Below are 14,186 nucleotides of genomic sequence, written 5' to 3'. Positions count from 1 at the left end.
GCCACGCCCACTCATGGCCCTGCGCCTGGACTACAACTCCCACAATGCCTCCCGGGGCCCCGAGCAAGGCGCCGCCGCCCGCCGGGGCCGGCCGAGGACTACGACTCCCAGAATCCTCCGCTCCCCCGCCCGGGTGTTATTGCCCCTTTCCCGGGGCAGGACGCGGCGGCAGCAGCAGCCGAGCGCTCGAGGGCCAGGCCCGGGGTCCGGCGTGTCCTTCCCGCGGCCGCGGACGGGGCAGGCAGGGACTTGACTCTTCGGCCGCGGCGTCTGAAGGGCGCGCAGGGGCCGGCGCCCCCCGAGCCCCCGGCCCGTGCGCTGCCCCCGGCTCTGGTCTCCTTGACCCGCGGCCGCCTGGACGGTCCGGACCGTGCGCCCGGCGCGGGGGGTGGCGGGCCCGGGCGGCGGGGCAGCGGCCACTCGGCGGGCGGCGGTAGCGGCGTCCGCGCTGGGGAGGACGGGGAGGGAAGATGGCGTCAGAGCTGGAGCCCGAGGTGCAGGCCATCGACCGGAGTTTGCTGGAATGTTCGGCGGAGGAGACGGCCGGGGTGAGTGAGTGCCGGGACCCGGGCGGGGACGCGTCCGGCCCGTGGCGGACCGCGCCCCTGGGCATCGCCGGGTGGACGCGGACCCGCTTCCTGCCCTGTCCCTCCCGGGTCTGGGACCCCGGGCGCGCCCCGGGCAGCGCCGTGCGCCCGCCCCTGGCCGGCCCCGGCTGCCCGCGGGTCCTCTCGCGTCCCCCCGTTCTCCCACGTTGGCACGCCAGCCTCTGCCCTTGCAGAAGGGAGGGCGTTGGGGTGGGTGGGCGGGGGTGCAATCAGTCCCCCTTGAGCCCCCTTGACCTGCTTTCGTCCCTCCCGGGAGAGGGACCAAGCAGAGCTCGCTCGTCCCCCCCCCCCCCCACCCTCCCCAAGCCCGCTGCCCGTCCCAGCGCCCACCCTGTGTCTGGCCCTGCCCGGGCTGCCGGCCACACGGCTCTTGCCCAGCACCCTGAGCGCGAGTTTGCACCGCGTGGGGCGGTGGATGCGTGGAAAGGAAGGGCCCCTGGCACGCTGGCGGGGTGCAGGACGTCGTCGTGGGGAAGGCTGGCAGAGGGGAACATTACTGTGCCAGGAGTTGGGGGAAGTTGGACGGCCAAGAGGCATTATATAACTCGAAGGGTGAGCAGCTGTTCACCCGTAGAAGCCCGGAGTGTGAGGTTCGGTGTCAGTCCAGGGGGAGCGGTTCCGCCCCAGGCTGAGGCCACGCACCCGGAGTATTGCACGAAAGCAGCAAAAAGTGCTCCTAGAAGTAGGAGAATTGTAAAAGGATGAACCCACGCAAGGGCGCTTTGCCCGAGAAGGATGGGGACCAGCCCTTGGAACGGGCGCCCGTTTGGAACGATTATGAATGGACTGAAGCGACTCGAGCCCCACCCCTGCGGCCGCCAATGACAACACTACGAGGGAAGGACTGACCTTTGATATCACTGTCCATGTCGATATCTAATCTTTGACTTCATCTGTATATTTTAATCCCGCTGAAGTTACCTGTCTGTTGGCACATTGAACGGGGACTCTGTTTGAAATGATTTCCCCGATTCTGAAAGTGTAAGCTACCCAGTGAGGTGGACACCGTCTGATGCTAAAAACCAATCTGCGTGAACCCTGAGCACTACTGGGTTCTTGGGGTCATCAGTTCATCCAAGGAGTTACTTTGGATGAATTGATGACGCCAGCCTTAGGATGGACAGTGGAAGGTTGAAAGGGCGACAAAAATACATTGACGTGTGATGAGAGGGGTTTTCTTGTTTTATTCAAACCATTGTTGGTTTAGAGTCGGTCTGCTCTCTTTGAATTTCTACGTAATATCGTAACAGCCTGAGGATTTTCAGCCCCCCGTCTGCCTTTCATTTATATCATTTCTATTTGGAATAGAAGCAACGTAAGGAAATGGTAATGAGTGGTATTCTTGATCCGTGCCCTCCTGTCCATATGCCTGTTGGTATCTGGTCTTTTATGATCCTAGCCCCTTTTTTTTTGGTCCCCATTGTGTCTGTTGGCCCATCGATAACATCGTCAGAGGATATGTCCTAAACGACTTCCCAAATTCTGAAAGTATAAGCTAGAAAGTAACTTTGAGCTTCTCCAGTTGGTGAACGCTCTGAGAGAACCAGTTATAAAAAACAGGGGTAGAGACCAACATTCCCTGGTTCTCGTGCATCGAAGTTCTCATGTAGGCATAGTAGGAGAATTAAAAGAAAATGCAGGGACTGGAGCCATGATACAGTGGGTAGGACCCTTGCCTTGCATGCGGCCAACCCAGGTTCAATCCCCAGCATCCCGTATATTCACCTGAGCCCCACCAGGAGTGTTCCCTGAGCCCAGAGCCAGGAATAAGCCCTGAGCACCACCGGGTGTGGCCCCAAAACAAAGAAAGAAAATGCAATACAAATTTATTAATTTGGACTTGCATTTGAGTTTGATATAGACTTCCATTTGTGAAGATCACAGTCTGAGTTATATCTGATCTCTGTTAACTGTTTTTTTTTTTTTTTCTTGAGTGTCACATCCAGCGATGCTCGGGGGTTACTCCTGGCTCTGCACCCAGGAATTACTCCTGGTGGTGCTGGGGGATCCATATGGGAGGCTGGGGATCAAACCCGGGTCTGTCTCGTGCAAGGCAGACGCCCTGTCCGCCATGCTATTGCTCCGGCCCCTGATCTCCGTTAACTCTTAAATAGCTCTTTAGATAAGATAGGAAACAGTGTAAAATTCTTAGCAAAAAAATGTAAACTAATATTAGAATACAAGTTTGTTCTGTGACTGCGTAACCAGGCCTTCGTGAAGGATTTATCATCTGTGTTTGGGTAAAACTGACTTCACATCTAAAAGTATCCTTACAGCTTGGACTGTGGAATAGCCCTTTACTGCAAACTAAAATAAATTCATAATAAAGAGTTTTTGGGTTGAACGTAAGTGTTCGAGGGGCTGGAGCAACAGTTTAGCGGATAGGGTGGCTTGTCTTGCGTGAGGCCTACCAGGGTTCAATCCTCGGCATCCCATATGGTCCTCCGAGCAGGGCCAGGAATAGTTCCTGAGTGTAGAGCCAGGGTTAGATGTTCCTAGGCATCGCTGGGTGTGGCCCAAAGCCCCCCCAAAAGTAAATGTTACAGCTGGTAAACAAGTGAAGCCTGCTGTTGATCCAGCCTGTGGGCTTCAGTGACTCGTAATTTGTTGGATGGCATCCACCTAAAATTGCTTAATAAGCACCAGTGTCATCTTTCTCACACTTTATTTACATGCTGCTTTTCATATTTCCATTAGGAGGAGGTAGAATTTGTTGTGAACTTAGCTAGCCTAACCAGGATGCCAACCAGTAAAAGCGTTTCAGCTGACTCTTCGATAATAACTAAGTTTAGGATGCTTAAGTTGTCCTTTCTTTCCGGTCTTTTCTTGTCTTTGGGAGAGTTGGTTCTACAAGTGGGACCGTCTCAACACTTGTTGAATCTGTGTACATTTTATGCTCCGTGGAATTGATTATATTCCTATGGATGATTATGACTTGAGAAGTAAATGGATGGCGGGCTGGAGAGATAGTACGGCAGGTAAAGGCACTTGACTTGCACACAGCTGACCTGGCTTCAATCCCCAGCTCTGCGTATGGTCCTTTAAGCATCGCCAGGAGTGATCCCGGAGCACCACTGAGTGTGATCCTATTCTTCCCCTCGCTTAAAAAAAAAAAAAAAGAAAAGAAAAAAATGTAACTAAATTGATTTTAACTGAGGAATGCAGCTTTATTTTAGAAGTTTTGTAGTTTTCTATTTGTAAGAGTTTTTTTTTTTGCGTTGATAATAATCTTTTGTATGTCATTACTATCCAGTTCAGTGATATGTTGTATATTTAACAGAAGTATGGCATCATCAACACAGTTATAGACTATCTTAACTAGCCAAAAAAAATGTTTTAATCCGTGTTCATAATACGTAGTTCCTGTTTTCCCCTAGCTTCCCAAACTTTAAGCTCCTACAAATCTATTTTTTGTCTTCATAGTTATGTCGATTCTGGATATTCCTATAAATGGAGTCGTACGATATGTTGTTTTTAATGTTTTCAAAGTCCGTCCACTTTATAGGCCAGTGTGTTTGAATCCATGCTGATGTAGCAAAGCTTCCTGCATTTTTATTGCCTAAGTGATACTTATCATATGGCTGTGTCATATTTTACTTACCTGATCCTCAGTTGATTGACATTTGGGTTGTTTCCACTCTTTGGATATTATGAGTTGTATTTGATGAATGTACACTTACATACATTCTTCTGTGGGGACAAAGGTTCATTTCTCTTGGACATACACACACACATACACATATGTTCACTTTATAGTCCAGTTTGTGTGAATCCTGTATGAATCCCTATATGTGTACAGGGTTATGTGACAGTTCTGTGCTTAATGTTTTTTTTTTTTGCTTTTTGGGTCACTCCCAGCGATGCACAGGGGTTATTCCTGGCTCTGCACTCAGGAATTACTCCTGGCGGTGCTCGGGGGACCCTATGGGATGCTGGGAATCGAACCTGGGTCGGCCGCGTGCAGGGCAAACGCCCTACCCGCTGTGCTATCGCTCCAGCCCCTGTGCTTAATGTTTTGAGGACTCGCTAGCCTGAGCTCCAGAGTAATCTTTCTTCCTTACCACCCCCCCCCAACCCCATCAGTGGATGAGGGTTTCAGTGGATTTCTTCTTGCTAATCTGTTACCCTCCCCACTTTTTTTTTTTTTTTTGATAAAAAATCAGGGCCAATCTCGTGGAGCTGCTGTGTCTAGGACAAGGGGTGCTCAGAGGACCATGCAGCCCAGTGCTCAGACCTTGTGCCCTCTGGGCTTGTGCTCTGCCCGGCGAGCACATCTCTCCATCCCACACTTGTCTTTCTGATGTTCTGTTGGGTGTGAAGTGGTATCCAGTGGTTTTGGTTTGTGTTTCCCTCACCACTCACGCTTGATGTTGTTGAACGTCTTGTTTCCCCCTTTGGTTTTCGGGCTACACCCAGCAGTGCTCAGGGCTTTCTCCTGACTCTGGGCTTAGGGATCCCTCCTGGCGGGGCTTGAGGGACCATATGAGGTGCCGGGGATCGAACCTGGGCTGGCTGTGTGCAAGGTAGGCGCCCTCCCCGCTGTGCTAGTGCTAATTCCAGCCCCGTGTTGAACATCTTTTCATAGGCTTCTTAATGGCTACTTGCTTTCCTTCTTTGGACAAGTCAGTTCCCATCTTTTGCCTGTTTTTAAGTTGATTTTTATATCTTTCAATCTTGAGTGTATTGTGTTGATTTAAGAATACTTTCACATTCTCACTGGGACTTGATGATTATTCTTGAAAATTTTTTTTCTTGTACTTTAGATAACATGGTTACAACAGTGTAACACTTACAGTTTTTGATAAACCATCAGTGTTACAAAGTTAATGCGCCTTCCCTTGCTGAAGTGCCCCGAGTGCACCCGGTTACTTTAGTCTGTCTCTTCCTTCCCTCTGCAGCTGCTCGGTAATCTCAGTTTTGTAATCTAAGGTCAAGTGTTTGTCGGTATTTGATACTTGTTAGAACGATTAGTATAGTATCCGTGTAGAACTTTCCTTAAGATAGTCCCCAAAATTCCAAGTCAGCACTAGCAATTATTGTTTTACCGTTAACTGAGATGTTTCTTGCAGTTGCTTGAAAGCAAGCGCAGAGGTGTGCAGGAAAGCAGTTTTAATTGGGTATAGAATGATAATTAGCTACCGTACGTAAAGGCCAGCGACTTTCATTTTTGTGTTTATTTTACTTGCTCTCTCTCCCAAGGGTTAAATTTAGCACGCAGAGAAGGAATGCTCCTGGAAAAACATTGTCATAACATGTTTACTTTTGTGCAGTGAGTTGACAGTTTCTTTACTTCCCTTATCTGGGACTAATAAGATAGAGTTGGGCTCCCCTCCACTTTCGCTCCCCAGCCGCAAGTGTCCGGAGGAAGAGTCGATGAACTTGCAGCCAAGTTAGACATCTTTGTAATTTTTCACGTTGAAGAAATAATGACAGTTTACGTTAGTGAGAACACACATGAAAAGTGATAACTTTTATTGTTTTGAGAAGATAAATGAGACATTATTTGGGATTATTTCTCATTTCTTCACACCTTAAAAAAATGACCCTTATACCGTTGCCTGTCACTAATTCTGTGTCCCTGGTAGAAAATTCTCCTGTAAAGGGACCTTCTTAATTTATTGTTTACGTTTAATTACTTAATGAAGTAAAAAGTACCTGTAATGGATCCCAAATCGATTAGATGATTTTTGAATGTGCCTCTCTCTCTCTCTGCATTTTGGGTCACACCCAGCAATGCACAGGGGTTATTCCTGGCTCCGCACTCAGGAATTAACCCTGGCGGTGCTCAGGGGACCATATGGGATGCTGGGAATCGAACCCGGGTCAGCCACGTGCAAGACAAACGCCCTACTCGCTGTGCTATCACTCCAGCCCCCTGAATGTGCCTCTCTTGATGCAGTTTTATTACACATGTGTGTGTGTGTGTATATATATATGTATATATATGTGTGTGTGTGTGTGTGTGTATACACATATCTTTTTTTGTGGGGGGAACACGTCCTGTGGTGCTTGGGCCATTCCTGGGGGACCGTGCACTGTCTGGAGTTGAACCCAAAACTTCTTTGAAAAAAAAAAAGCATGTGCTCCAGCCCTTTGAGCTATCTCCTCATATCAGTAACACATTTCATATATAGTGGCTGGCTAATGTTTTTTTTTTTAACTAGACAGTGATACTAGTTTTTGATTTTTAACATTTTGTTAAAATTACTTAGCGGGGGGTTGGGCCACTCCCAGTGGTGCTCAGGGACTGCTCTCATCTCTGTGTTCTGGAATCACTCCCAGAAGTGCTTGGGAGACTGTGGGTCGGGGATCAAGCTGGGGGTTGAACCGAGGTCACCTGCAGACAAGGCAAATGCCCAACCCTCTGTACCATCTCTCTGGCATTATTGTCATTACTATTATTATTTTCTCTTTTTTTTGCTGTGCTTGGGGATCAAACTCAGGGTTTCACACCTTTAAGGCAGAGCCTCATTCTGAAGTTGTTAAGAAAGCTGAGAGCATAGGGGCTAGAGAGTAGTACACCGCCCAGCCCAGGTTCGAATCCCAGCATCCCTTATGGTCCCCCAGCACCGCTAGGGGTAATTTCTCAGTGCAGAGCCAGTAGTTACCCCTGAGTATCGCTGTCTGCCTCTCTCCCCCACCCCCCCCCAAAAAAAATGAAACCTGTGAATGTACACCCTGAAACGAGTATAATACAATATGGCACCTAAACTTCAGTTTTGGGTTAGAGAGTAAATGTGCCAGAGTTTGTGTTTTTCAGACAGAGGCTCAGATTTGATCCCTGGCACCCCATGGTCCCCAAATACTCTGGAGGGACCTTCCCTCATCCCCTCCTCCCCCCCCACCCCCAGCCAGGAGTAGGCCCTGTGTACCAATTGGCACTTTGCCCTACAAAAACAGAGGCAGTTGAAATACCTGTAAAACAAATACACTAACAAGATAAACTCTTGGGGGGTTTTGGAGCATACCCAGTTGGTGCTCAGGAGTGACCCCTGCCAGTGCCTGGGGTTTGAACTGGGGTCAGTCAGATGTGGCGCCTTAACTGTCCGATACTCTCTCTTTGACCCTAAACTCTTTTTTTAAAAAAAAATAAATTTTGGGGTCATACCCAGTGATGCTCAGGGCTGACTCCTGGCTCTGGACTCAGAAATTACTCTTGGCATGCTTGGGGGACTCTGTGGGATGCCAGGAACTAAACTTGGCCTGGCTACGTGCAAGGCAAGCGCCCTACCTCTGTACTATTGCTCTGGCCCCTGGCCCTAAGATATTTAAATGTGTTTTTAAGTTAAAATGGCCTGAAGCATAACTTCCTTGGATCTTGACCATTCTTTGAGTTTTAGTACTTTTTCATTCATGTAGAAGAAAAAGTTTGTGATCGATTATTTGACTATTTTTATTCAGGTCAGGGTTTGCTGAAAGTGGGTGGAAATTGGACATTTCGTTTAACCTTGCATTTGGTCAAAACTGTTTTAGCTCAAAGAATTAAATTCCAAGTTTGCTTGTTGGTTTATGACTCTGCCTTTTACTATTGGCGAATTTTCCAGTTGTCTTTTTCATGGTAACTTAAGTGTAAAGTTGTGTGTGTGTGTGTGTGTGTGTGTAATTTTTATTTGAAGCCACTTTTTTTTTTTTAAATTTTGGGGACACATCCAGTGGTGCGCTCAGAGCTTACTTCTGGCAGAGTTGTGGGACTGTATGGGGTGCTGAGAATTGAATCTGGGTTGGTTGTGTACAGGCTAGGGCCCTGCTAGCTATTCTTTCTTTCTCTCTAGACTCCTGGAGCCACTTTTTAATTTTTTTTTTTTTTTTTTTTTTTTGCTTTTTGGGTCACACCCGGCGATGCACAGGGGTTACTCCTGGCTCATGTACTCAGGAATCACTCCTGACCGGTGCTCAGGGGACCATATGGGATGCTGGGAATCGAACCTGGGTCGGCTGCGTGCAGGGCACACACCTTACCCACTATGCTATCGCTCCAGCCCCGCCACTTTTTTAAAGGGAGAAAATTCCTGAACCTGTAGAGTTGTCTCTGAGAAGTGCTATTATTTTGAGAGTTAGTGAGTAGGAGGGGCCAGAGCGATAGCATAGCGGGTAGGGCGTTTGCCTTGCGCGCAGCGAACCCGGGTTCGATTCCTCTGCCCCTCTCGGAAAGCCCGGCAAGCTACCGAGAGTATTCAGTCCTCATGGCAAAGCTGGCAAGCTCCCCGTGACGTATTTATTTGATATGCCAAAAACAGTAACAGCAAGTCTCACAATGGAGACGTCACTGGTGCCCGCTCGAGCAAATCGATGACCAACGGGAGGACAGTGCTACAGTGCTAGAGTGAGTAGGAGCCGGAGCGAGAGAAGAGGGCTAAGGTGCTTGCTTTGCATGCAGCCAACCTGGATTTGGTCCTCAGCTTCCCGTATTGTCCCCTGCACCCTGGCAGGAGTAGAAGACTTCCGAGCTCAGAGCCAGGAGGAAACCCCAGCCATAGCGAGGTGTGGCCCCCCCATCCCCCAAAAGGAATCCTTCTTTTTCCTTCTTGCTTACGGCAAATAAACAATGCTAGTAATGGTTGGAAAACCATTTTTACCTTTGAGAGAAGGTGAAGACATATTTTTTAGTTCTTATTTGTGAAGCGCCCTGCAATGCGGGGGGGGGGGGGGGGAGGGCCAGGGAGGGTGGGAGCACCCTGCAGTGCTGGTGGTGAACCCCTGCCTCCTCCCTGCAGGGCCTGTGCTCCATCCAGGCCCGCGGACTCTCTTCCAAGGTGGCGAAGGAAAGTTCTGGGTTGTTTTCAGTTTGACACTCCGGTCCAGTGTCAAACATATGTATATGTTTTTTTACATACAAACACAATTTTTATTTATTTATTTTTAAAAAAATTTTTATTAGTGAAACACCATGAGGTACAGTTGTAGACTTACAAATTTCTGTGCTTGGGTTTCGATTACACAATGATCAAACACCCATCCCTCCACCAGTGCCCATTCTCCACCACCACTGATCCCAGTAGCCCTCCCACCCCCCTCACCCCCCATCCCACCCTGCCTCTGTGGCAGGGCCTTCCCTTTTGTTCTCTCTCTCCTTTTGGGTGCTGTGGTTTGCAAAAGAGGCATTGAGTGGCATTCGTGTTCGGTCTATAGTCTGCTCTCAGCACGCATCTCCCATCCTGGGAGGATCCTCCCAACACCCTTTATTTGGTGCTCCCTTTTCTATCTGAGCTGCCTTTTCCCCTAGCACGTGCGGCTAGCCTCCAAGCCATGGAGTGAACCTCCTGGTACTTATCTCGGCTATTCTTGGGAAACACAATTTTTAGATTCTTAGTGAAAGTGCTTTGAAAACGTGAAACTGATTAGAAAGTTAAAATAGACCACTTCAGGAAGGCTTCTGAACTTCCTCTGTGTGTCAGTTTTAGGAGGAGGGCAGTGGGTTGGGGATGGTGCAGTAGTTCAGACAAAGGCCTGGCGTTGTCTCCTGGCGGTGCCAGACATCGTGCGAGTTCATTCTTAACATGTAATTGGGAACTGGGGTGGTAATCCATGGGCTTGGACCGATGAGTCAGCAGTTTAGCTCACTGCATTTTTGTAGAAATGAATCATTTTAGTTCATGTTTCTGGTTTTAAATTTTCACTTGAGTTGGGACCAAAACAAGTTGTAATTGCACAGAGCAGCAGAGAAGACAACTACACGCAGACTCCAGAGCCGTGGAAGCGGCAGGGGCTGGGGAGGAGGCGGCTTGAGGGAAGGTGCTTGGAACTGCACACCTGTGCTGCTGTGCGTGAGCTCTCCTTGAGACTGCACGAACTTCTCTGCAGTTATCGAGGCAGTTAAACACTAAGTGTACAAACATAGTTGTAGCCATTCCCCTGGGGATTCCAGTAAGTGCCCACGAGACCAAGTTCTGCTTTAGACCTGGGGAATATGGGAGTGGCAGATGAGAGTGGCAGATAAGGGAGCAGGGTGAAAGGCGCTTGAAAGAAAGTGAAACTTCAGCTGAGACTTGAGGATTGGGTGGGAAACCGCCTTGCCCAGCGGAGAGCCGGAGAGCCTTAGTCTGGTCTGGCGAGAGTGGGTGGAGAGCTTCTTAACTGCCGAGGGGGAGGGTGCTGGACTGGGTCCTCAGTGCGAGCAGGCACTGAATCACATGCCCAGATCTGCATTTTCTAAGCTCCCCACTGCTCGTGAGGTTAGACCGGCAGGCTCGTCGGGATTACCACGGAATACAGTGGCACTGGTCCTAATGAAAGGGGTGTGGTGGGGTTTGAACTAGGGTCATGGAACGGTGACAGCTGTGGATGGATTTAACAGCCACTCAGGAACCCTTGCAGGCAAGACAAGATGATTGGATTGAGGGAAGGAAAGATTTTCAGGTTTTTCTAGTCTGGATGCCTGGATAGAGGCTGGCATCTCACAGAAAGGGATGAGGGGAATAAGAGCCTTCTTGGGCACGGAGGGAATGGTGAGTCTAATTTTAGACGTGGTGAGCTGGTGTCTGATGAGAAAACCTGTCATTCTTTCCATTCACCCCAGTACTTCTGGGCACCGATTGTGTTTGCTCTCTCTCCCCCCCCCCGCCCCCCCACAGCTCTCCTCCGCTCTCCGTCTCTCTCTGGCTCTCTGTGTTTGCTCTGTGTGTGTGTGTATGTGGGGGCGGGGTTGGGGGAGGTGCTGACCAGACCAGACCAGACCAAGCAATTCTCTGCATCTCTGCAGACGCAACTTGGGTGTCAGTAGACTTTATTTTTTGCATTCTCTACCAAGGTACAGGCCCTGGCCACAAAATACCCCTTCTCACCCCTGCCCCACTTCAGTTAGTTGCCTGTCACAAGTGGTGAGACCTCAGTTTACCGACAACGTCTGTCTGCTGGCCTGTGGTTCGGCAATTAGCCATGACCTTCTTCACCTTTGATCATTTGCTGGAGTAGCTCTGAGAACTCAGGGAAGTAGTGGATTTACTAAGCTAATGGCTTAGTACGAAAGGATACAACTCGGGAGCAGCCAGTACGTGGGAAGTGGGCCATGCCGTGGGGGGTGCATTGGCACCCCTGCCTGTTCACAGCACAGGTGTTCCCTGAGCTCTGGGGAGATTTGTAGAGGCCTCGTTATGTCTGTATGATTGATTGTGTCATTGGCCACTTGTGGTTGGCTTTCCCCAAAGCGCCTCTCTCCTCCCCTGAGGTTGGGGGTGCTGGCCTTAAGTTCTGCCGCTAATTACATTGGTTCTCCAGGCAACCAACCCCCTGGCCCTTGGGACTTGCCAGAAATCATTTCAGAAATGTAAAACTCAAGTGTGGTTGGAAAGGGCTTGTTAGAAGCAACAAAAGATTCCCTTCCAACCTTTCTCTCCGCACTAAGGACAGAGTCTTAGGAGTTTTGTGCCCAGAAGGCAGGGGGGAGGGGAGGAGAGGTGGAGCTGTAGGGGTGGAGCAACAGAGTCGATAAGGCAGGGCATTTCCCTTGCGCAGGGCCCACCCAGGTTCAATCCCCGCATCCTAGGTGGTTCCCCGAGCACCACCAGGAGTAATTCCCGAGTGTGCAGAGTTGGAAGTAAGCCCTGACTGGGCAACTCTGGGTGCAGCCAAAAAGCCAAAAAAAAAAAAAAAGGTGGGAGAAGGAGTCCATATGTCACAGCCTTACAGCATCTTTTGGGTCTCTAAGTATGATTATCAGAGGGGATTGGACATAAAGGTTTGGGGACAGGAGAGGAGTGGCTTTTGGTGGGGCTTTTTTTTGGGGGGGGGGGTTATTTTATCAGGGAGGGCAGAGAGGAAAAAGTTTTAATTGGAGTTCAGGGAAAGAAGGTGTATTGACAAAGCAGTCTCTTGTGGACCTACGTACTTAATTCAGGAGATTGGTAGATTGTCTCATTAGTGATCAGTGTGAAAGGTAACTGGTGGCTTAGCTGATCTTGTCACTTGATGTTCCTTTAGGCCGAGGGTAGGGAACCTTTTCCTGCCAGAAGCCACTGGGTATTTATAACATCATTCCTGGGCCATTCGGTACAGGCAGAAAGGCGGCAGACAGCTGATGAGAAACATCCGTGTGTGTCCCGTCATGTACCAGGGCCGGCTGCCATGGTTCCACTGGCCCTTTCTGGCTCCTATTCTGCTGTAGGACAACTGGCCAGTGAACCCAGACCACTCTCAGGCTTATCATTTGAGTCAGGGATTAGAGGGGAATCAGCAGAGCTCAGCGGCTCGTATGTCCTGTGTAACTTGTGCTCTTTCCGGAACTGCCTCCAGCAGGAGCTTGCTTTAAGTCGTTTTTCAAGAAGGGGGGCTCATTTGTTTTTATTTCACCATTTATTTAAAGTAGAACTAAAAAAAAATTCTTCACATTTTAATAAAGTTCTAAAATAAATTTCACCCTTGTTTTGAAAGACAGACATATAGTGACGAGTGTTTTCAGCAAGATAATTTATTAGGCCTTTTCATTGGGGGTGGGTAGCTAAGAAAAAGGAGTTTTATTCAAATGAGCAGTTCACTGACAGTGTTTAAAACTTCTCTTTTAATTCTTATTTTATTTTATTTATTTTTAAGAGATGGCTGCAAGCAACAGATCTCACTAAAGAAGTACACCAGCATTTGGCCCACTATGTACCCAAAATCTACTGCAGGGGCCCCAACCCTTTTCCACAGAAGGAGGACATGATGGCACAGCACGTTCTGTTGGGGCCCATGGAGTGGTACCTCTGTGGTGAAGACCCTGCATTTGGATTTCCAAAACTTGAACAAGCCAACAAACCTTCTCATCTGTGTGGTCGCGTTTTTAAAGTCGGAGAGCCTACGTACTCTTGCAGGTAAAATACAGGAATTTTTCAAGATAGAGAAGAAAAGTGCTTGACATGGAGGCAGGCAGGGGGTGGGGGTGGGAGTGACAGGTGGGAACCTGGGAACTCTGGTGGAGGGGTGGGTGTTGGGATACTCCATGACTGAAATCCAATCATGAAGACCTTTGAAAAAATAAAAAGTAAAATTAAAAAAAAAGAATTTTCTTTCTAAGAAACAATGCAGTACTATTAAGAAGTCCATACTACAAATACAATTGAAGACCTAATTTTTAAATTTTTAATTAATTTATTTTTTTGCTTTTTGGGTCACACCCGGCAATGCACAGGGGTTACTCCTAGCCCTGCGCTCAGGAATTACCCCTGGCGGTGCTCAGGGGACCCTATGGGATGCTGGGAATCGAACCTGGGTCGGCCACGTGCAAGGCAAATGCCCTACCTGCTGTGCTATTGCTCCAGCCCCTGAATTCCTAAGTTTTTAAATGTTCGTGTAATTTTTTCCCCCATGTTCAGAAATAGAAAAATAGAGTCAACATTCCAGAAACACACTGTGTATGTTCTTCTTCCCCACTGACTTTTTTTTTTTTTTTTGGCTGTTTGGGTCACACCCGGCGATGCACAGGGGTTACTCCTAGCTTTTGCACTCAGGAATTACTCCTGGCAGTGCTTGGGGGACCACGTGGGATGCTGGGAATTGAACCTGGGTCGGCCGAGTGCAAGGCAAATGCCCACACCCACTGACTTTTCTGATTACTTCCTTGCTTTTCTGGATTTTATTTTTTTTCAAACAACAGCTCTTCGTTGT

At 48.8% G+C, this 14,186-nt stretch overlaps 1 protein-coding gene across 2 annotated transcripts in view; it reads left to right on the top strand.

The window, feature by feature from the left end:
• The first annotated feature begins 363 nt into the window (after window positions 1-363).
• Window positions 364-14,186, top strand: part of UBR2 (ubiquitin protein ligase E3 component n-recognin 2) — a 118,230-nt gene continuing 104,407 nt past the window's right edge. For both annotated transcript variants that reach the window (XM_056126002.1, XM_056126001.1), the window contains exons 1-2: window positions 364-548; window positions 13,134-13,393. In XM_056126002.1, the coding sequence (XP_055981977.1) occupies window positions 471-548; window positions 13,134-13,393 (338 nt within the window). In that variant the 5' untranslated portion in view covers window positions 364-470. The remainder of the gene's footprint in view (window positions 549-13,133; window positions 13,394-14,186) is intronic.

Source organism: Sorex fumeus, unplaced genomic scaffold, assembly GCF_029834395.1.
Source record: "Sorex fumeus unplaced genomic scaffold, SorFum_2.1 ptg000061l, whole genome shotgun sequence".
Classification (NCBI taxonomy): Eukaryota; Metazoa; Chordata; class Mammalia; order Eulipotyphla; family Soricidae; genus Sorex; species Sorex fumeus.
The sequence above is the reverse complement of the archived record's forward strand: the minus strand, read 5'-3'. Positions and strand labels throughout refer to the sequence as shown.